This window comes from Orcinus orca, chromosome 2, assembly GCF_937001465.1.
Source record: "Orcinus orca chromosome 2, mOrcOrc1.1, whole genome shotgun sequence".
In the NCBI taxonomy this organism is placed as follows: domain Eukaryota; kingdom Metazoa; phylum Chordata; class Mammalia; order Artiodactyla; family Delphinidae; genus Orcinus; species Orcinus orca.
In genome coordinates this window covers 66,471,489-66,494,618 of record NC_064560.1, presented here as the reverse complement: position 1 = coordinate 66,494,618, position 23,130 = coordinate 66,471,489, and the positions used below count along the sequence as shown (strand labels likewise).

At 38.8% G+C, this 23,130-nt stretch overlaps 1 protein-coding gene across 9 annotated transcripts in view; it reads left to right on the top strand.

The window, feature by feature from the left end:
- Positions 1 to 23,130, top strand: part of AKAP13 (A-kinase anchoring protein 13) — a 343,183-nt gene that overhangs the window by 112,652 nt on the left and 207,401 nt on the right. For all 9 annotated transcript variants that reach the window (XM_033414830.2, XM_049707006.1, XM_049707005.1 and 6 more), the window contains one exon: positions 18,252 to 18,399. In XM_033414830.2, coding sequence (XP_033270721.1) covers positions 18,252 to 18,399 — 148 coding nt within the window. The remainder of the gene's footprint in view (positions 1 to 18,251; positions 18,400 to 23,130) is intronic.

Below are 23,130 nucleotides of genomic sequence, written 5' to 3'. Positions count from 1 at the left end.
TACAGTCAACCCTCTCCACTACCCCCAACACACACACAAAGAAAACTGCTCATCTTTCAGTATGCAGTTCCTGTCATTTGGCTCTATGGAGCCCTTCCTGAACTTTCAGCCTCCTGTGGAATCTATCACTCCTCTCTCCAGGCCCCAGCTACTCTGTACAGACTTTACTATAACACCTCAAGCACTTTAAATGATTGCACTTTTGCTTACATGCCTTTTTTCATTTACTGTGTCTATCTTGAGTACAGAGACTTTATACTTGAGTTGTTGTTTTTATTGCTCTCACTTTAACTTCAGCTTCTATCACAGTACCTTGCACATAATAGGTTCTCATTGTTTTTGATTAAATATAATAGAATTACAGCTGTTTGGGAAAGAGCTTTGCTGCATGCATGGATGGTTATAAATGTCTGTTTAGTCAAAGATGAGATTTTTTTTGGGGGGGAGGTAAAACTTATGACCCTGAAGGGTAAGCCACTCAAGAGATCAAACAGCATAGGGGACTTTGTGACCTGGAACCAGTGACAAAGCGTCACTTTGACCCCTGAGATGGGGCCTCTAGGAAAACTTGGGAATGATACTTGATGAAAAACTGAATTTCAACCCCAATAGTTTAATACTTCTGTGTTGTGTATGGGCTCTTTACTTGGAACTCCCTGTGTTTGCTTCTTTCTGTACTAATCTCACTTTATTGGTTTGACAAACCTGTGAATTAGGAGGAATTGTTTTGTTACTTTACAGATGGGGAAACTGAGACAGTAAGATTTATATTTTGAAGTTTTAGTACAGCTATTAAGTACAAAATAAGCTACAAGGATATATTGTACAACACAGGGAATATAGCCAACATTTTATTATAACTACAAATGGAGTATAGCCTTTAAAAATTGTGAATCACTATATTGTACACATGTCACTTGTAGAATATTGTACATCAACTATACTTCAGTAAAAAAAAATAAAAATAAAGTTTTAGTAAGTTCATTATAAGACCAGAGGTCTTTATTGCCCTCTTTGGAATTTACTGTGCCATCTGAGATGAAATTGTTAGGTAGTTTCACAGAGTCACCCCAGTGAATCTGTAATTCAGAAATCCGAAAATAGCTCCATACAGATAGAACATTAGGAATATATTTGTATCAGCAGGGATGTAGAAATTTTAGATTCTTCTGAGAGATACACTAATTTATTGATTGATTAATGAACTGGTGATGTGCATCTTTAGTACTTTTTCTCATTCCTACACATTTCTCCTCCAGAGATTCTGATTGTTTCCTTTTATGTGGGTCCTTATCTTTAAGTATAGAGAACATCATATGTACTCTCAGAGATTTGTTTGCTTGTTTGTCCTTTTTTAAACCAAAAAAGAGCTATTGGCCCTTGTGCATCCTCGGAGCCCTTCACAAAGCTCTGTGTTTGGATTAACTGCCGACCCCGTGTGATATACAGAGCATGTGGCAGCTAGGATGGAATTTTCAGCTGTCTCTCTTTGTTATGTCCACAGAAGGAAATGTGAGTTTTATCTTACTACTCAGGCAGTGGTACATTCCTTTTTTGGTCCATGGGATCCACCAATCTGATTGTGGACTTATTTTCTGCCATTCCTGTCATCTTCTTGAACTAGTTAAAAGGCCAGGGGTGATCTTAACTTACCCTCATGACTATGAATTCCTCTTTGGTCACTTCCTGCATTCTTAAATTCTACCTTGATTAAAGCTTATTAGGTTTTGCCAACATTGTCTGGTTCATCCTATCTTGTGTGGTTAAGGGATCCCAGGCAGCATAATATGAAGGAGCTACTACTGTGGGTGTTTCTCATAGCCAGTGTCTCTTCTCCACAAATCCTCATTTTCCAGATCTCCATACAATTGGTTCTTTTATCCTTGCCACATGTATGGGTATGATTATAGGTTGTCCATATCTTACTAGGTCTCAGAATTAGAAGTGGGTCTTCTTTATTATGAGACAAAAGTGGACATTTTAAGAAGTGGTGTGCTGAGATTCCAACTCCAGTCTTCCTGTTGATTATGGGGTTGTGGTCTTGATTTTCATTTGCTGTAATGTATGTATATGCAGTAGAAGGCAGCAGAAATGCATATTGTATTAAAATAATCCTAAGAGCCTCCATTTTTAAAAAATTAATTTTTAATTGAAGTATAGTTGATTTACAGTGTTTCAGGTGTACATCAAAATGATTTAGTTATACGTATACATACATACATATACACATACATATATATATACACACATATACATATTATGTATATTCTTTTTCGGATTCTTTTCCATTATAGGTTATTACAAGTTATTGAACATAGTTCCCTGGACTATACAGTAGGTCCTTGTTGTTTATCTATTTTATGTATAGTAGTGTGTGCCTGTTAATCCCAAATTCCTGTTTTTTCTGCGCCCCTACCTCCCACCCCCTTCCCCTTTGGTAACCACAAGTTTGTTTTCCATGTCTGTGGAGTCTCCATTTATTGAATACCTTCTGGTACTTGCCCACTATGCTACGTGTCCTTTCATTTTCTCATTTAATCACGCTGACAACCTCATGAGATAACTTTTGTCTTCTGTATGTTAAAAGGTGAGGAAATAGGGCAAGAGAGCTTCAGCCAGTTGCTGAGGTCGTGCATCTAGTAAAGGATAGAGTCGGAGTTCACACTAGCCTTTCTTACTTCAGAAGCCAGGCTCCCGATGTCAGTGTACTGCTACTGTGTGTCGGCTCTTACCCTCCATGGTGTGGGAAGAAGTGGGTTGTTGCTGAGGATTTGTAAAATAAAGGTATTGATGGGATTATTGAAGGCAGAAGGAGACAGTGAAAAGTGGAATTACTTGCAAAGAAGAGAAACTGTTTGGGGACAGACACTAGACCTTCTGTGATAACCATTCCAGTGGGGTACAGTGCAGTGCGGGCTACTGGTTCTCAAACTTGAACCTGCGTGGGAATCACCTGGAGGACTTGTTAACACACAGATTGCTGGGCCACAGCTCCAGAGCTTCTGATTTACTCCGCTTGGGGCAGAGCTGAGAATTTGCATTTCTAATAAGCTTCCGGGTGATACTTTTGGTTCTCGGACAACACTTGGAGAACCTGTGTAGAGAAAAGTGACTCCTTTGTAGGTGTCAAGTAGATATGGTTTTAAATTCCTGCTGTAGTACTAACCAGCTGTAGGAGCCTTAGAGTCTTCATCTGTAAAATTCAGCAGGGTAATACCTGTATTACAGGGTTTTTGTGAGGGTTCAATGTGATTTTTAAAATGACAACAATATCTAGCACTTATTGAATACTTACTAAGTACCAGGTTCTTTGAGAAATGCTTCACATACATCATTTACTCTTCAACCGTTAAATACTGTTGTCCCCACATATAGAGCTCCTAGCACATGGGCGTTGCTCAGTTACCACTCCTGCCCTTCCCTGTCCGCATTTAAGAAGGCCAGACAATGTGTAATGCACCTTAGTTAGATTTTCATAAAGCTAATTTATTTCTTTTTAAAATTTTGACACTTTAAAAGGAAAACTTAAAAAAAAAAACCAAAAGAACAAATTCTGGATATTTATATGCAATGGTTTTACCAGTAAGGCTGGATAAGAAAAATGTTGCTATCATCTGAAATGTAGAATATTTCTTCTTACTACTTTACGGTTTTCAAGTATTGTGGATCGCTTAATGCCCATATAACTATTTATTATCAGTTAGGAAGCTTAACCAGCTTTAAGAAAGCTTTGTAATTTACCTTTAAAACTAATCAAGTTTTTAACTCTTTCTCCCTTCCTTTATGGCTGCTTTTCAGAAGGTGTCATAAAGCCAATTTTGCCATCCAGTTACAGTCCTTCACCCATAATTAAATAAAACCCCCAAATAGTAAATTTATTACTTTATTTTGCTTTGTTTGAGAAATAATATTTTTTTACGAGAAGAGAGTATAAAAGAAAGTAAAAACATGGAGATTCTGAAATGGGGGATATATTTATTTACTTGTGAATGAGTGGGGACATTTATTCTGTGTCTGCTAGATACTTGTTAAAATACTAGTACTTAAGGGGATTAAATAGTAACCCTAATCTGTGTAAGGCAGTTGAAGTGGTGCTGGTTTACAGTGAGCACTTGATGAAAGAGCCGTTATTAAATTATTTCAGGCACTTCAAATATATGGATATCCTAACACAGCTTCTACCCTTGTGGAGTTTACAATCTAGTGGTTCCCCAGAAGGACTCGAGGTGGCTCCTAGAAGAGTCACACAGCTGGTGACAACTGAAGCTGGTGTTCTGAGTCATGCGACTTCAAGGCCAGTGACCTTGCCTCCCAAAGTGATGCCTCCCGTTCTGTATTTGCATCTTCCCTCCTAATCTTGGTGTAGTTGACAGTGTCCCCACTGGCCAGCTTTGAATATCTCTTTTCGTGGTCTCACGGTTTGTTGTATCCTGGGCCAGGAATGAGATCTGAGCAGGTGTGGTTCAACTTGACGAGTTGGGTTCCCCTCCTGAGGCATTGCCCGGACACATGCCCATTACACAGACAGGGGAGGGATTGGAGAGACCTTGACCTACGTGCAGTGAGTGAGGCATAGTGTGTTAGATAAGGTAAGGAGGCCTTTCCCCTGAGGAAGGAGCCCAGGTGTCTCCTCAGGAAAGCAAGGCAGGGCTTGTTTCATGCTGTCCTCTCTTGGGCCAGTCACCAGTCAGGTGAGAGGAGGATGTGACAGGTAAAGGGAGCAGCATGGCCAGGTAGTGAGTGAGACATGTAGTGAGAGTGAGGCTTCAGCCTCTTGGCATCCTCCTGGTTTGGTATGATTGTGGTGAGTGTGTGGGGAGAGGCTCCGGGAGGGAGGGGAGGCTGGGGAGGTTAGCAAGGGCCAGGCTGTGGGGGCCTTGTCTGCCGCTGGTGGGAGGGACACACTCCCGAGTTAGGATGTTATCCTGTTGACCGTCCGTGAGTTTCAGGGGAGTAACTTGATCAGATTGTATTTAGGAGACTCTTCTGTGGCCCCCTACTGTGTGAAGGGCTAGCCTGGAAGCCTGGAGACCCAATTTCATAGATGACTTGAGAGGAAAACCAAAAGAAGTGACCAGGGAATATCCAAGGAAGCTAGGTGGATAAGTATGGGAGATGGGTGGAACAGAAGTCAAGCTGATAGATTTTAATTATAGAATGTCCCCACTTGAATCATCTGCTCTCCAGGAGGGCAGAGAAGGAAGAGAGGACTATTCTGTCAGGAATTAATAAAAATCCTTATGGTCTCTGCATTTTAACCAAATATCTGGTCCTTTTAGCAGAGGGGGACTGTCTCTTGAAGTGTTGACCTAATTACTCTAGCAGTTCCAGAGAGCTGTGTAACATTTGTGAGAGGGTGAGGCTGCTTTTTAAAGCCACCAGCTAACTCCCTTCAACCAATTTAGCTTTGCTTATTAACAAGAATAGATTGAGAGGCAGGGTTGTACATTGAAACAAAAAGCTCATACTCTTAGAATTCTAAAAAACTCTTTATTTTTAAGCAACACTTTCCATTAAGGGGACCATACATTAAATGATTTCCAAACTTTTTGTAATTTTGATTCCTTTTCCAGCTGAAGTTTCAAAATTCTTCCCTGTTACAGAGAATAGTTCCTAAAACCATTCCATACAGAGCACTCTACAGACTCATTGAGCGCCATCTGCTGGTTTTATTTTAATGGACCAAATAGGTGGTGCTTGGAAATCTTTAAGTATTTGTGTATATTTTAGTGTTGAAAAATTATGAGGCTAGAAGACAGTATGAACTTTGATCATAATTAGTAGTAGTATTTAAAATAATGGTTTTGCATTGAGAAGGGGAATGCTCTTTGGCTGGAATATAGACATATTTGATTAAAAGTGAACGCAGGTTATAGGGATTTCACTGACCCATATCTGTATCTGGCAAAAGATAAGCCTGGTTGAAATAAAAACTAACTTCAAATGTCAAATAAAATGGTTACTTGTTTTCTAACATTAAAATCAACCAAAATCTGCTTATATGGAATGAATTTAGTTTATGCCCCAAATTAATAAATTTCACAGTTGACTTTGTTCATGTTACTTGAGGTGCTTTGAGACATCTTTCAAGGAAAGTGTTATGAAAAGGGCTTTGCTGGCCAGTCTGGAGAGTGGCCTTTCTTCTGAGGGGAGTGGAAGAGTATCTGAATATTTTTCCACTTAAGAGAGAGATGGGTAGAGTCCCTAGGGTAAAAAAACAGGGACGATGCTGTTTTGTTCTCTTCTCATCACTGGCCCCTTTGAGCCTTAGTTATATTTTACGTGACTGTTTAAGGACCACTGAGCTAAAAATTTGGCATAGCCAGAGCGTTAGATTTACGGTCTTTTAATTTCTCATCTCGTCATCTTAAGTGTTTAAATGGGTTGAGGAGAGAGACGCAGATTGTTCACAGGAAGAAAGTCCAGTTAGGAATCCATTCATTCATTCATCCAACATTTATTGAGCACTTAAAACAACCAGCTATACTTTTAGGCCATGATATTGCATTGAGTAAAGCAAATGTGCTCCCTGACCTCGTGAAGCTTACATGATAGTTGGGAGGAGAAGAGGGAATCAGGGCAATATGTAAATAAATATATACTCTTAGAATTTTATGTATGTAAAATATACACTGAGTGTGTATATATAAACTCATGTACACACATAAATGTAAATATATGCGTCAGAGAGTAAAAATTGCTATGGGGAAAAAACACAGGGCAAGCTAAGGAGAGTTGGGGCCGGGGAGTTCCATATTTCATTTAGGATGGTCAGGGAAGACCTCACTGATAAGGGGACATTTGAAGAATAATCATTAATGTTATATAAAAGTTTATGATTTTCTTATTTGATCTTTCAACAATGTGTAGAAAGTACACGGGGGAAGTAATGTTGTTAAGCCTTCCATGGCTCCCCTTGCACTAGTATAAAGACCGGAATCCTTGGCATTTCTTTGTGAACCCGTTTCCAGCTTATTGTTCTCTGTGCTCAAGCCATAGCGTGTTACTCCTCAAACGGGCCATGGTTGTTCAAAGTGTGTAGGCGTGGACTAGGCAGACAAAGGATGAAGTCTTTCCAAGGAGAGGGAACGACAGTGATTCTTTTAAAACATGAATCAGATTATGTCACTCTTTTCAGAACCTTCCAGTGGCTTAGCATCACACTTGGGAAAAAATCCAAACTCCATCCTCATCACCTATCCAGTGTTATTCACTTGCTCTTCCAGGCTGACCTTTGTTCTGTATACATGCCAAGTTTATACTTGTCTTCCAGTTGCTGTTCTCTCGGCCTCGAACACTTGTAACTTGCTTCTTCATTCAGGTTTCTGCTCAAATGTGAATTAGCCCGTAGTAGCCTTTCCTCACCAGCCTACCTGAAGCAGCCTCTCACGCCCACTTCAGACACACCTTAATCCCTCACGCTGTCTTATTCTTTTTAATAGAACTTTCCCCCTGATGTTATTTTTTATAATTTGGTTGTCTTACCTGCTAAAACATAAGCTCTATGAGGCCAGAAGCCTTGTCTCTTTCATGTTTATTCCCTAATTCTTAGCAGTGTTTGACGCATGTTTGATGATCAATAAATATTGTAATGAATAAACCCATTTTGCTGACAAACAAAATGAGTTTCAAGTGGTTATTTATCAGGTCTATAAAACAACCAACTATACTTAGCTATTAAGTGATTCTGACCTTACTCCCGTGTCAGTGTTTTTTCCTACTTCACTACCCTTTGTGGTGGCAGATACTCTGTTAGTGAGTAACATGTTACGTTGAAGAAATAGTGGATGCTAAATAATATTGACTTGTGTATGTGTGGGCACATTTGTTCACGCAGATACACACACACACACACACACACCTGTGTGTGTGTGCTAGTGCTTTGTGATGGTGTTAGTTGCCCAGAAAATGGAAGCCACTGTGAGAACCATACAAGTTACTTTGGGGAAATATTAAAAAGCCAACAGAACCGAACAGCCCTATCCAGTGATTTGGGTTTGGGATTTTTTTTTTTTCTTTCTGGTAAGTCTTCTGTTTTTAGCCTGATGGCAACAACATCATGATTTATGTTAGTTCTTATCTTAAAGGCACTCAGGGTACTACTTTGCCATGACTGTGCCTTATAAACTCGCCTATTATTTCCCTACCTAGAACACTCCAGTAAATTAGGCAGCACAAATGTAACTCTTGTGTCCTTCTGTAATTAAAGTTTGTGGTAATTCTCCTTTTGAATGAATCCCAGTGTAAAGAAGGCCAAGGAACTGCAGTTTGGGGTGCTCACAAAGATAGAAATACAAGATTGCTATTTCTTTGAGGTTTGCTAATATTATATATATATATTTTTCTTTTTTTTAAGCTTCATTACATCCAGTGTTTAAAACCCCTCTGATCTGGCAGCTGTTTCCTGAATGATTTTTGGATTCATTTAGTTTGTAGCCTCTTTCACCTCCTCCCACACCCCTGTCCACTCACTGCAACCACCATCTCTTTCAGAGGGAGTTCTTGTTCCTCTGGCTCCTTCCAGTGGCCTGTGTTTGAGATGACCCTGTGGGAAGCCTCCCTCCCCTGACTTTTGCTCAGTCTTGTGTCCAGTGCTTCCTCTAATTCCTACAGTACCTGAACCTTGCTTTTCCAGCAAAATTATTGTGGCTGAATTACTGCTTTATGTGTCTCTTTCTCCCTTGAAAAACTATGAACTCCAAGAGAGCAGAAATTGTCTTGTCTTCATATGCTCGGTATCTACTGTAGTATCCTACCCAAATGCTCAACCAATCTTTAGTTAAGTGAAGGAGGTGATAAGCAAGACAAACTTAGTGTTTGGCTTATTTGTAGCATTTTATGTTTTGTTTTTTAAAAGGATGAAATGTTTTTGGTTCAGCCCAGCAAACACTGAGCCCTTGCTGTACGTCAGGCCCTTTGAAGAGATGTTGAGTGTACATAGATCAACTAGATAGTCAAAGATGAACTACGTAGTCTCTTCCCCACCTTCACTGTAAATGGCTAAGCTTTCAGAAGGTATCTTTCTGCCTGCGATGATCTGTCCTGAGCCATGAGCAGCACTGGGCACAGCCATTTCTCCCCAGAGGCCTTCCTAGTATACCCCACAAGGCAGAGTTTGGGCACCCATCTCCTCCTCTGCACCTAGAGACGCTGGGTGTTTATGCTAATTATAGCACTTACCCGGTGGCATTCTGTCTATATGCATGTCTGTGTAGTCCTCTGGAGGGCAGGCAACAGGAAGTATTTATAATTCTAGTACCAGTTCATAGCAGAGACAAACTATATTAAATAGAGGCACTTCGTGCTTGTTTAGCATGAATGGATGAATAACTTAAGGCCTTGCTAATGGGAACAGAACAGAAAGGAAGGTAAAGAACACATTAATATTGGGCTATTAAATATCTTTCAACTATTTAACTTATCTACTTGATGGGTGGACTAAAATAAAAATTTTATACTAGCAGTAAAAAATTATGAAATAATAAAGTAAAATAAACTAAAGGAAGTGTTTAAAGTAATAAAATATTTTCAGATATTTTAAGGCTCATTTACATATAACATTAGTGTTTAGTATAATATTCATATTTTCAAAATAGCCCCAATACTAATGGTTAGCAGTCCTATTATATGTGATAGCAATAAGTCATTGGAAAATCCTTTAACTTTAATTAATTCAGTCCAGCTTTCTACCTGATTAGTAAGATCAACAATTATATTTTGCCTATATCATATCATCCCCAAAGACTTTTTGTAGTTACTGAGGGTATTGTTAACAAGATGGTTAAAATAAAGAGGAATTTGAAATATTTTAGATGGTGGGAAATTAACTGCATCATGAATCTAGGAAATGATGTTTATTTTAGTTATGAGCTCTCTGGAATACTCAAAATGAGAAAATCTAAGTATTTTAAGTTTTTGGCTAAAGAGGGCTCAATTGTGGCTGCCATTAGCAAAGGGAAATATGGTAAGTCTCATAATCTTTCTTGATGGCATTTGAGTTTGAGTTCCTTTTGGGTCCAAAGTATCCTATTTCTGGGGTTGAGGCATGGGAATAGGTAGATGAATAGTATGTTGTGAAAAGACCCATTTAAGGCTGGAGAAAAATGAAACAGTTCTGTAGTTTGCTGCTTTTCTGGATCTCTCCCTTGTGTGTTCTGAGGATTGCTTAAAAATCATTCCTTTTAAAACTGCAAGTCCTTTAATCCTTGCCTCTTTTAGCATCACTGATCCTCTGTTCCCTGATTTCTCCTTTTATCTGGCTGGCCTTTCCCTGCTTGGTTTGTTTCTCCCTGCCCTCCCCTGAAGGAACCCGGGGTCTGGTCCTTGGCTCTCTTACCGTGGAGACTTCATTGATGGTCAAGGCTTCTTAGTGCAGGTTGACTCTCAGATCTGCCTCACCAGCCCAGACCTTTTCTGACAGCCTGTCCTGCTAACTACCTCTTGGGTGTATAATATCTACAATTTCCCATCCTGTTGGTAGATGAAACTTGACATTTAGAGCTTATTATTCTCTTTCTCACAAATCATTCCCATACCCCCTCCCTTTTTTCCTTAGAGAGATACTCCCTTTTCTGTTAATGTTGCTTAATGTTTACTCTCTTCCTATCTTTGTTCAGCCCCCATTGTCAGTTATCATATTTCATCAAATTATTTTCAACCACATGCCTTTCTCACATTTATTTCTTTTTAGATCATCTTGGTACTATAGCAGTTTAAGCCCATTTTGCTTCCTCACACTATGTTTTTGTAATATTTTCCCCAGATGGTTTCCTTGCCTCTAGTCTCTTTTTCCTTCTTAGGATACTGCTGTGAGATAAACCTTTCTAGAACATTTGCTGCTTTTAGCATGTCACCCTCCACTCCTTGACCTCCAATTTTCTCCCAGTACATACCACACAAGGCTGTGTTTTTTTTCTTGCCTACACACAGGTTCAAGTATGAATCTTTTGGCTTGCCATTAATATGCTACGTAAACTGATCTCTGCTACCTTTGTTCGTTCATATAGTTATTGAAAAGCTTCCTGTTGCTACATAGGCATTGTGTGAAGTGCCCCAAAAGACACAGTTCTTGCTTTCCATAAGCCTCAGATTGTGATGATAAGTATGTACGATGTAGTGGGCTGAGTGTACACTTAAACACACTCTGGCTCTGTCACACATCCTTGGGTCCAAGCAGCCAGTGTGCCTAGGTTTGAGTTTACCCCAAATGTAAGTGTGTCTCCTGCCTGCTCTCTCCTTCAGCACCTCCGGATACTTCTGTGTCCCTTGTTTTCGGCACCCTCTTCCTTCTTCCTACCTAATACGGGACGTGTCCACAGCCTCTCTTTCTCTTTTATGACCTGGACCATTTTGAAGAATACAGTACCCCTGTTCTACCTATAGACCTTTTGGTGTCTGTCACTTGCTGGCTATTGAACATGTGTTTCTTCTACTGATAATTGCCTCTTTGCACATTTCTCCTTTCTGCCACTTAACTCTGTCTCCTGCACTTAACCTTAGTGTCAGAATTGTGGAACGAATAGACTTTGGAATCCTACTTGGATTTGAATCCCAGCTTTAGCCCTTTCTAGCTTTGTTCTTAGACAAGACATTAAAAATCTTCTGGGTTAACAGTTTTCTCATCTCCAAAGCAGGGGTAAAGATACTCACCCTGCAGTGTTTGCAAAGCAGCTGGTTCTGCCTCCGACCTGCAGAAAATGGTTGTAGTGAGCCTGTGTCCCTTTCTCCTGTCACCAATCTCCTGTCGTGTTTATTGTTTATAGAATACTAATTTGTGATTAAAATGGTTGCTGCGTTGTATTAGTTATTTTTCCTCTATTGTTGGGTAAGAGACAGTTGTACAGGGGTGAGGACAGGCTCCATGCTCCCAGCCTGGGGTGGAGTGCCAACGGAACTTTATAAGCAAAGTTTGCTGTTGGTGTAGAGCTTTGTCCACATCTGTGATGATAGAGCATAACATATCCCCAGTCCATAAGTCCTTTAAAGCCTTTTGAATTAAACATTTTTTTCCTTATCTTTATGTTCTTAAAACTTTATGTGTGGAAATAATTTCAAATTTATAAAAAGTGGTAAAAAACAGTACAAAGAATACCCAGATATTAGTTACTCAGGATTACACCTGTTAACATTTTACCCCATTTGATTTATCATTTGCACTCTCTAGCTAAAAACCTAGATACATCTACAGTGTTTCCTTTACTATCTGTCAGTAAGGTGCATATATCCTGGCCTTTTATCCCTGAAGTGCTTCAGTCTGAATTTTCTAAGACTGGAGCTGCTCTCTTATAAATCACAGTAGGGTTAATTACTGGTTTTTAGTTGTCATGCCTCTTTTAGCCTTCTTTAATATGGGACATGTCCACAGCCTCTCTTTATCTTTTATGGCCTTGACCATTTTGAAGAACACAGTACCCCTCTCCTTTTTAATCGAACATTTCTCATTTTTTATTTGTCTCGTGCTTCCTTGTGGTTAGATTGAGGTTTTGTGTTCCTGGTCAGAGTAATGTATAGGTAATTTTATGTCCTTCTCAGGGTATCACATATGGAGGCACACAGTATTCATTTATCTCTACTGAGGATGTTTATTTTGATTATCTGGTCAAGGTTTTGGTAGATTTATTCCCTGAGTAAATACTGTTTTTTTTCTTCCTTGTAACTTGTTAGAAGTCTGGGGGGAGACAATGTTTAAGACAGTATACATATCTTGTTAACTCATCAGAATTTCCCCCTAAGTTGAGCATTCATTGAAAATTTTTGCTGGAATCAATTTCTACCATTATGATTGCAAAATGATAGTTTTACTACTTCAGCACTTTTCCCACTTGGACTGTCAGGCTTCATCATTCCACCATACATAAGAGTTCTCGCTTTTCCTCTTTCTGTCTATTGTTAATATAGATTCATGACGTCCTTTTTTTATTGTTTATAATTCATTACTGTTCTTAATTGACAATTTGGTCTAAAATTGGTCCCAGATTTGGCCAGAGGAAGCTACGTCAATGTGCAGCATGGCAGCATGTCCCCATCCTTTTTTTTCTTTCTGTCAAAACAAGATGTTCCCTTATTTTCTGTCAATTTCCTTATTTTCTATCAAAACAAGATGTTTCAGTCTCATCTTGTACATACCCTGACCTAGACCTGGAAACAGCCATTTCTTTGAGCAGCCTTGGTTCGTTTTAGTGGAGAATGCTGTCAGTGACCAAGATCTGAGCATTAGGTATGCTCATTGCTACTGGGTGTCCCTCTGTGGTGTGAGGCTTTAATGAAATTAAAAACTAGCTGCCCTGCGTTTCCAGAGGATAGACTTTGCATTTCAGACAGTGGAAAAGCTGTAGCTGACTGTCAATCTTTGGTTGCTTTAGGAAATGATTATGCAAAATGATATGTCAGTTGCCGGTACTCTTGTATTTAAAGGGGAGAATGAAGCTAATTGCATGGATGCATATAGTATCTGAATTATACAAGGACTCACTTTGGAGTTATTCTTTTGGTACTATAATATTTACCACCTCATGGAAAGATAATACTTTGGAGTAATGCTCAGTATTTACTTAGTATTACTTACTTTCTTTGTTTCACTTTTCCCTTATGATTGTTGGGTATAAATCTTGTCATTTTGGCAAACTGGGAAATTGATTTGGGAAGACCTATAAGCCTCCTTTAAGATTCTTGAATAAAAGCTAGTTATTGTTATAACTTCATCATTCTGGGATCCTGCAAGAATATCTGTACTAAATATTTATGTCTGCAAGATATAAAAATTAGCCTCAGAAATGTAACTTAATTTTGCACCTTTTAACTTTGAATATCTGATCATATAAATTATTTGAAAATTTTTTTCTTGGAAACTTCTTATTTTAAAATAATTTCAAATTTACAGAAAAGTTAGAAATCCCATATACCCTAAACCCAGATTCACCAACTGTTAACATTCTGCCTCATTTGCTTAATCATTATCTCTCATTTTTTACCCTGAATCATTTGAGAGTAACTTGTAGACGTGCTCCTTTACCCCAAATACTTCATTGTGTATTTCTTAAGAACAAGGATATTCTCTTACACAACCACAGCACAGCTACCAAAACCAGGAAAATTTTAACATTGGTACGGTGTTAAATGTGTAAACCTCATTCAAATCTGGACACTTGTCCCGTTAATGTCCTTAATAGCAATTTGTTTTTATTGTTCAGGATCCAGCCCAGGATCGTGTATCGCATTTAGTTGGAAAGTCTTTTCAGTCTCCTTAATCTGGAATAGTACTTCAGTCTTTCTTTGTTTTTCATTAGTGACATTCTGGAAGAGTACAGGCCAGTTTTTTTATGTGTGTTTGTTTTTTAATTTTTATAGAAGGCCTCTCAGTTTGGGTTTGTCTGATGTTTTCTTCTGACTAGGTTGAGGTTATGCATTTTTATTAGGAACACTAAGTGATGCTGTGTCCTCAGTGGGTGGGATCAGAAGACATGTGATGTTAGTTCATTTCATTATTTGTGTTGTTAACTTTTTTGATCACCTGATTCATATGGTATGTGCCAGGTTTCTATCTTTCCCTTTGTAATTTATAAGTGAGCAGATTATTTTTAAAAGTAAGTTTTTTATTTTTAAAATAATCCATCTTTATTTTTAAAAATTGGAAAACCAAAGCACAAAGTAAATTAAAATTGGCCTCAATTACTACCTAGGAATAACTACTATTAAAGTTTTGGGGTCTCCTTTTCTTTCTTTTTCAATATGTGTTTTGAGCACCTGCTACTTATTATTCTAGACAAAGGGAATATCTCAGTGAGTAAAACATGTTCTCATGGGGCTTACATTCTGGTAAATAATAATAGCTATCATTTTTTTTTTTATTGAGATATAATTAACATATAACATTGTATGAGTTTGAGGTATACAACATAATGATTTGATATATTGCAAAATGATTACCACAGTAAGTTTAGTTAACATCCATCACATACAGTTACAGATTTTTTTCTTGTGATGAGAACATTTAATATTTATTCTCTTAGCAACTTTCACATGAACAATACAGTATTGTTAACTAGTTAACTGTAGTCATCATGCTGTACAGTACATTATAACTATCATTTATTGAACATTTATTATGTGCCAGTGCACTGCTGTAGGTGCTTTGCTTTTATCAATCATTTAATTCTTAAAACAACCTTATGAGGTAGGTGTGATTGTTGCTCTCTTATGGCAGAGAATTTAGTATACCCCATGTTAAACAGCTACAAAGTGATGTGCCATACTGTGATTCAGGCACAGACCATCCTCTTAACTACTGTGGTGTGGTAACAAGTTATAAGCCAAGTCTGAAAGTTAGAAAACAAATTAAGGTGGTGATTCTGTTCAACTCTTGGGAACAGAGCCATGGCAGCATTGTTGTCTATACCTGAGATGCTTTGTACTTGCCTAGGGTTTTCTCTTACTCCGTGTAAGCAGTGAGCTCTCTTGATTGGGCCTCCCTAAGAAAATTCTCTTACTTTCCCCCTCTTCCCTTCTACTGACCTGTTCTCAATGATGTGACGGTTAAAAAGAAAAAACCAAACCAAACCCTGATTTGTAGCATTTGCCAATTTCAGTGGTGTAAATATACCCATAATCGTTGACTTCAAGGTATCAGTGCTACATCACTGAACACAGAATTGGCAAGAGGTGTGTTGGGAAAAGATGTGCAGTAGCACATCATTATAACAGATACAACAGATGTAAACCTCAAGAGCGTAGATAATAGTAAGATGTGGCAAAAGATTAAAATGTGATGTTTCGAGTATTTATTACATCTCTTTTTAATTTATTTAATTGTAAGCTTATATCATTTACTTTTTATTTTTTTTTTTTTTGCGGTATGCGGGCCTCTCACTGTTGTGGCCTCTCCTGTTGCGGAGCACAGGCTTCGGACGCGCAGGCTTAGTGGCCGTGGCTCACGGGCCCAGCCGCTCCGCGGCATGTGGGATCTTCCCGGACCAGGGCACGAACCCGTGTCCCCTGCATCGGCAGGCAGACTCTCAACCACTGCGCCACCAGGGAAGCCCTCATTTACTTTTTAATGGCCGTGTTTAACACTTGGCTTGTAGAAATCCTGAAAATATGATGCGCTCTCGCAAGCCTGTACGGGCCCGCTCCAGCATGCCACTGCAGTTATCTTGCTGCTGACTTCCCACCTTCAGGAGCCTCATGACTGACACTGTCTTGCTATCTAAGAGATCAGTGCTATCCCTTCTTCTATCATTCCTCCCACAAAACTCCCTATCTCATTCCTCTAATCTCCACCTAACATCTTCCCTGTTTCCAAGGCCTTGTTTGCCCCACACTGTAAGTCACTCTCTCCCATCCCTCAGATGCTTTTCTCTTCCCGATTTCATTTTTTTCCCCCAATCAAGTTACTGTCCCCAGTTGAAGGAAGGCCCCAGACACAACTAATATCTTGGGGCATGGAGAGTCTCTCAGCAAGATGGTAGGTCTAATGTAGAGAGAGAATCCTTGATCTAGAAAAGGATGATCTATTCTTAGATTTCCAGGTTAGAAATCTTAGTGGAAATAATATATATTTTTTTACTTATTAATAAGTACATAAAGGTGATTTCAGTACTATTAATACAGTCCCCAAGATAGGGACTTATATACAAGTCCAAAAGTATAATTCTAAATAGTGTCTGAAGTCAGTGATAATTCTGTTGTACCGACTGTGCTATTCCTGTGTTAGGGTGCTTTGGAGCTTTCGAGTTCAGCAGTCCTAGTAAGTTACAGCTTATTTGTAGTTCTTTCTGACTTCTTACAACAGATTGGAACCCCTACTGTATACAGGGCGCTACACAGAGTACTGGGGAAAAATAAGAAAGAGACAGGGCTATAGGAAATACTTTAAATTTGGTCTTCAGAATCAACCTGCTGGAGCATTTCTGTTACTAGACTTGATCCCAAGTTTGACTTCATGATTTTTGGTTTTTATTATTTAGTGAAACACTACCTGCTGCTCCTTTCTGCTGCTGGCCATTAAGTTGTGGCCACAGGGAGCCATGGTTCTCTAATAGGCTTTATTACTGCTAAAGTGGAAAGGAAAAAAATGTTTTAAGTAATGGGAATTCTCTCCCCTATTTAATGTTAAAATGGCCTGGCTTTCTCTAAATTGGATTTTTCCATAATGCATCATTAAGGTTTACACAGTACTAAACCTCAGTGCTTTAAAATCTTTTGTTTATGGTTACCACATGAATTATATAATGTTTATGATTGGGAGAATGGTAATTAGGACTGTATTTCATAGAATAAATTTAATTTAGCCAGTGACCTCAATTTTTAAAAATGTATAAAATTGCTAGAAGAATATTTGCAAATAAAGGACGAAGATGTCTTAACTTCTAAATAGTTGCAGAGTCACGGGCAGAGTTACTGGCACAAGATTTATGTCTGATTCCGTGGGCTTAAGGGAGGGGTGGATAAAGAAGAGTAGCGATTCCAGATGGTCAGGAAACACAAATTGTTGGAAAAGCGCCCCTCCCATCCTCATAGATTAAGAATATTATCCCAGGCTGAGTGGTGAATATGCTTCAAGAATTCTCACATATTAGCTGTAAGAAGAGAAGGTATTATCTCCATTTATATAGTCAAGGAACCTGAGACTTAGAGGATTTAAGTAAAGTCTTTGTAGATGGAATTTAAACCCAGATTTGTCTGGAGCCCAAGCTCTTTGCACTCTACCACTTCCAGGCCAGCTCTGTTAGAGGCTCTCCATGTTTGATGGAGAGTGGGTGGACTTGGCAGTGATTCTGTGGGATGTAGAGTTTAGAGAGTTATTGCTGCAAATGGAACACAGAGGTTAAGGGGCATTCTGAGTATAAGGATGTAACTGTTTAATATACTTCCTCCATCCTCTCTGCCTTATTTTTAGATTTTCCTGGAATTTTTACAGAGCTTTTTTAGGGAGCTATTTTACATTCTTTAAAAATTTTTTTTCCAAGTGAATGTACCATTATCTTGTTGGTTTACTTATTTGTCTAACCATCTCCACTAAAATGTAAGCTTCAAGAGGACAGAGATCTTATTTTCAGATTGTTTTGTATTCTCAATGCCTAGAATACTTCCTGGCACATAGGGGCTCAATCAGTGTTTATATTTGTATAAACTCACTAGAATGGGCACAGTTTAGATGATACATTTGATTTCCCCTTAAATTAGATGTTTTCTAAAGATAAGCTCCCAAGAGGAACCTTACTAATGCAAACTTGCTCTCTCTTCCCTTTTCCTAGGGCGATTGTGTTGTTACTGTACTGCTCTCTGAAGAGGACAAAGTTGAGGATGATGTAGTGTTTTACTTGGTATTTTCGGGTTCCACCCTCCATCACTGTACAAGTACTCGGAAGGTCAGTTCTGATACGCTGGAGACCATTGCTCCTGGTAAGTATTTGAGTGGAATCTTTACTAGCCTTTATTTATTCTGTGTTCTGGTATAGAGTAATCAGGGTGATAGAACTATTGTTAGATCTTTGTTTTAAATACACTTTAAAGTATTTTATTTCTTGCTTGTTGCACAAAAATCTGAGCCTAACTAGAAATAATTGAAATAAAATGGTGTCATAAATTGAAAGACAGTAATTAAGATCAGCAAAAATATTAATTTATTGGAATGTGGAAGAAAACTAAAACACATTTGAAAGATAAAAGTTCATGTGGTTACTATGGTGTGACTGCATATTTGATTCTGAATATCACTGTGGCAAAAGCAAAGGTAAAATACAATTAGTAACACATTCCTCAGTATCCCTGAGGGAAAGACTAAAAACCTTCTGTAAAAGCCAAAGCTTCCCCAAATTAACAGATTATAGTTCATGGTGAAATGAATACTTAATCACTATTGCATTTATCCATTTAACAGAATTAAAAGGAAAATGTTTACTTTAAAAAATTCTTTATAAAGTCATTAAGTCATTGCTGTTTCCACCAGAAGCGGCTGATAACTTTGACTGTCTTTTGACTGACCCCAGGTATCTGAAGGTGTATTGATTCGTGTTTGGAAATGAGCTTCTTCTTTCTTTAATTGACCTTGCTTCAAAGTTAATAATTGGTTAATTTTCATCAGAATACAAAAGAGGGCACATTTAGGGGGAACCCCTAAAAATGTTGACAGTTGACAGTTGAACCCTTTGCCTTTAGAGAATAAAATGGATTTAGTTCTTATTGAAACATTTCCTGTAACCAGTGATTTTATGTAACTCTGATTCCACTTTGTTGAAATAGATGGTGTAAAAAAGTATTAGTTTATCAAGCACTTTCAGTATCTGGTCTTGCTGGTATTAGATCAGATTGTCAGTTTTTGGTTGCTGCTGTGCTATTTTCCATACATTATCTTCATGTCTGATGCCTACCAGATCCTGGAAGTGAAACCGCATTCAAGAACTGAGATTATGACAGTTGAAAGCTGTATTTATCCTCCTACTCGAGAAAAGTGATTTTGAAAATACAGGATTTAAAGATTCTTGGCAATTTCTATGTATATTCCCCCCAAACTTTTAGGGATAGGAAATTTAGCTAGGAGTTCAGCATAGGTACTGACGTTTTCCCTAAAGAGTATTAAGTATCCTTCTTTGTAACTTAAAGCTCTAGTCTTGTTTCCTGTGAAGTATATCATGTCAGAGAGGCTGATCTGGAACTTGACGTCTGCTCCAGCAGGTGCCATCCAGTGTCACCACTGCTAAACATTTCTTATGTGTGGGTGACTGTGAGAAACAGACCCTCAGCTAGGTAGAATCAGTCAGTCCCTGACTGGGCTCTTATTAGGAAGGGAATGGAGGTAATTTTTATAGACTTATTCTTTTCCTGATTTAGAGGTGCTTTAACAGTTTAAGTTTGTGTATGTGTATGTGTGTGTATGTGTTTGTGTGTGCGTATATATATAGAGAGAGAGCGAGAAAGCGTGCAAGTAGACATGAGAATGTTTGAGGAAGGCCGGCTATTACAAGGACATAGCCCTGTGCCCTCACTGCCGTCCTCAGTCACAGGTACCAGCAGAGTCTAGCCTCCTGGTGGAGAGGGATGTGCCTGGTGGCTCGTATACCTTCAATGACGAGGTACTTAAATTAGTGTGGACTGCAAGCAGTTACTCTCCTTGGGTTCACAGACCCACGGTACTTGGATGACAGCCAAGAGCTCTGGGTTTGTACCACATCCTTGTACACTGTCCCCAGCCTACTGTTTTGGAGCTTTAGTTCCCATTTCTTCTCTTGCCTTTGGTCTAACACTTCTTCAGTCTGTTTCAGGCCCCCCTCTTTTCCAGCCCCACCCATCTCTGGGTGTCCTTTGGTACTGACTGACTCTGAGTGCCCTAGACCTGTTGACTCCAGCCAACCAGAATGGGCATTGTATTCTGCTCTTTCCCTCTAATTTGATCTGAATCCTCAGTAATCATTCCTGACCCATTTGCTTGGGGCCTGGAATCACAGTACCTGGTTTCTCCTAATTTTTCACTAATCAGCTCTCCTCCCCTCAAATTATGATCTTAACTATTTACCATATTCTTACAACTTGTCCCCTTTGCCCCCAATTGGCCTGAATGTTCTGCTACTCACCTGAATTCAGTCAGCCTGCTGCCTGAGGCCCCTAATCACAAGAGAGGTGACAAAGGATTAGAGTCCCTAAAAGGCCCTCTTGTTCAAGCAGGCTGAACAAAGAGTAAGGCAGCATGTGAGACTGTGATACGTGCACGGGTCCCAGTGAGCCTCCCTCCTTGGTGAAGTAGAACCTCTGTTAACTGTTGAAACAAAGGAGATTCCTGAGTGGATCTTGCTGCTCTGGTCGTCACACGTGTCATTTTTCTGTTCACTTGTCTTCTTCAGCTGCTGTCCAGATTGGCCCAGTAATTGTTGTGGAGGGGTGGGTAGAGATAGGGAGACTTTCGGGGGTTAAGTTAGTTTTGAATTGCTTGTTTATATCATGGAGTTAATAGTTTCATCTAGAATTAAACTGCCTTAAATCTGCTTTGGGAGATTTCTTTGGCTTGTTCTGTACTTTCCTTGAGGTCTTTACTCAGATATCACCTTCTCAGTGAGGCCTTTCCTGTCCACCTTGTAAAAATATACAACTGCCTCCTCTCCATGCTCCCTGTTCCCCTTCCCTGCTTTACTTTTCTCCACTGCACTTATCAACTTTGGACACATTATATATATTATTTATTTTCTACTTGCCTCTACTGCAGTGTCAGCTTCCCGAGGGCAAGGATTTGTGTCTGTTATGTTCACCGGTATATGCTAAGAAGGCTTTTTCTGTGAATTCCTACCACTTGATGGGACTGAGTTTCTATCGTGTTGAAACTCATCCTGGTTCTCAGAAGCACCCTTCTAGAAAGGTTGTGCATATGTACGTGCATGTGTACACACACACACACACACACACACACACACACACACCCTTTCTTTTGAAAACTGCAAGTCTGGCTTCTTGAGTTGAATTCTTGGCCTGGGTCAGGGGTCTGTGTTCTCTTTCCAGAGCCACCTCTGATGATTTCAGTGCATCGGTTAGCCATATTGATAGCCTCAAATTTCCTGTCTGTGGAGGGCAGTGTCAGATTAGTCAAGATTCTTCGTGGAAAGTCTGTATTGCTTTGTGCATCCCAGTTACTGGGTAAACGTGCACGGTCTGTTTGCAGCAGCTGCGACCGGGAGGGATATACCTGCGCCCTTTCTGCTCCTGTATGGGGCTAGCTCCTCAGGTCCTAGCCATTTTGCCGACAATGGGCAGAAAAAGGACTTTGTGTCTTGATCTTGCTTTGAATGTCATGCTTCATCCAGATTGCTGGCTCAGATTTTTCTTTGAGTTCTTTCTCTGCGTGTTTCACTGTCAGTGTTTTGTACTATTTTAGTTTTCACTAAAACCAGATGATTGATTGACCTTCACAGACAGCTACTCCTTGATGTTAGTCTGTAACCTTTTATAATTTGGGGGGGTAGGGAGATGAGACATTTCTTAATAGTCTTCTGGAAAAAAACCTCTTTGACTTCAGATACTGAGATTACAGTCTATTTTTTTCCTTTTTTCACATTTTCTCACTCTTTTGCTTGTTTTCTGATGAGAAGCTTACAGTGAATTGTGTATGTATGTTTAGTTATAAAGAAATTGTAAAGTGATCTTCTCTTACCTTAACACTACAGAAAGGCTGTAGACGTGATACAATCCTCCTTCTTTAAAAATGAAATTATGTTAAGAGTAGTAGCATCTTAGGGGACAGTTAGTTGGAGCCTTTGGAGGCTTTATCTGCCTTTAAATTGTTTGAATGTTTTAAAAGTGCACATGTTATTTTTAACATATTGAATATAGTAATTTTTTAATAAAAACATATTGAAGACTTTGGAAATAATGTCCTCTCTTTTGAAAATAAACTATCTTTGTGCTAATGAACACTAAACAAAGACAAACAAGTGTTATAATAAAATACCACATTCAAAATACCTATGAATTGGCTGGTTTAAGAATATAATTTGCTGTGAAATACATCCTGAAATGAAAATATATCTCTACAGACAAAAGGTGTTGGCGTTTGTAATAAATGAAAGTAAAATATCTCCATTCTTTTCTCTTCATATAAAACAAATCCAACCCCAAATCCCATTTTAACAAAACAGTGATTTTCCTTGAGGGATGAAGCCAACATGTTTTCTTTAAAAGACTATAGGACTGGTAAGTAATATAAAGAAATCAGAGTATCCTTGGAAGGTAATTCTTGGGAGATGCGAGGTACTGTCATGGATTCATTTTTATTACTTAAATATGAATTTCGACCAAGCAGACAGTAATTGCAGAATGGAAAATGAGACAGGATGTTTAGTGGATGCTCATACTACTTTTGTGAAAGGCTTTGGTGCAGAATCTATCATAAAATGAAATCTTTTTTTTTCAGCATGTCTGTTACTTACTTTTAGACTTCACAGCAAGGGATCTTGTTTGACAGGAAAACTGCAAGCATTCACTGACCCAGAATTTGACTCTGCTGTTTCGTATCTTTCTTTTCTTTCTCACTCAATCAAAGGGAAGGTACTATATGAAGTAGATTTGTTATTAAAAAGAAAGGAAAAAGTACATTTACCATGATCAGAAGTCTTTTGTGGCTTAATTAAAAACCAGTGCTTACAGCCCCAG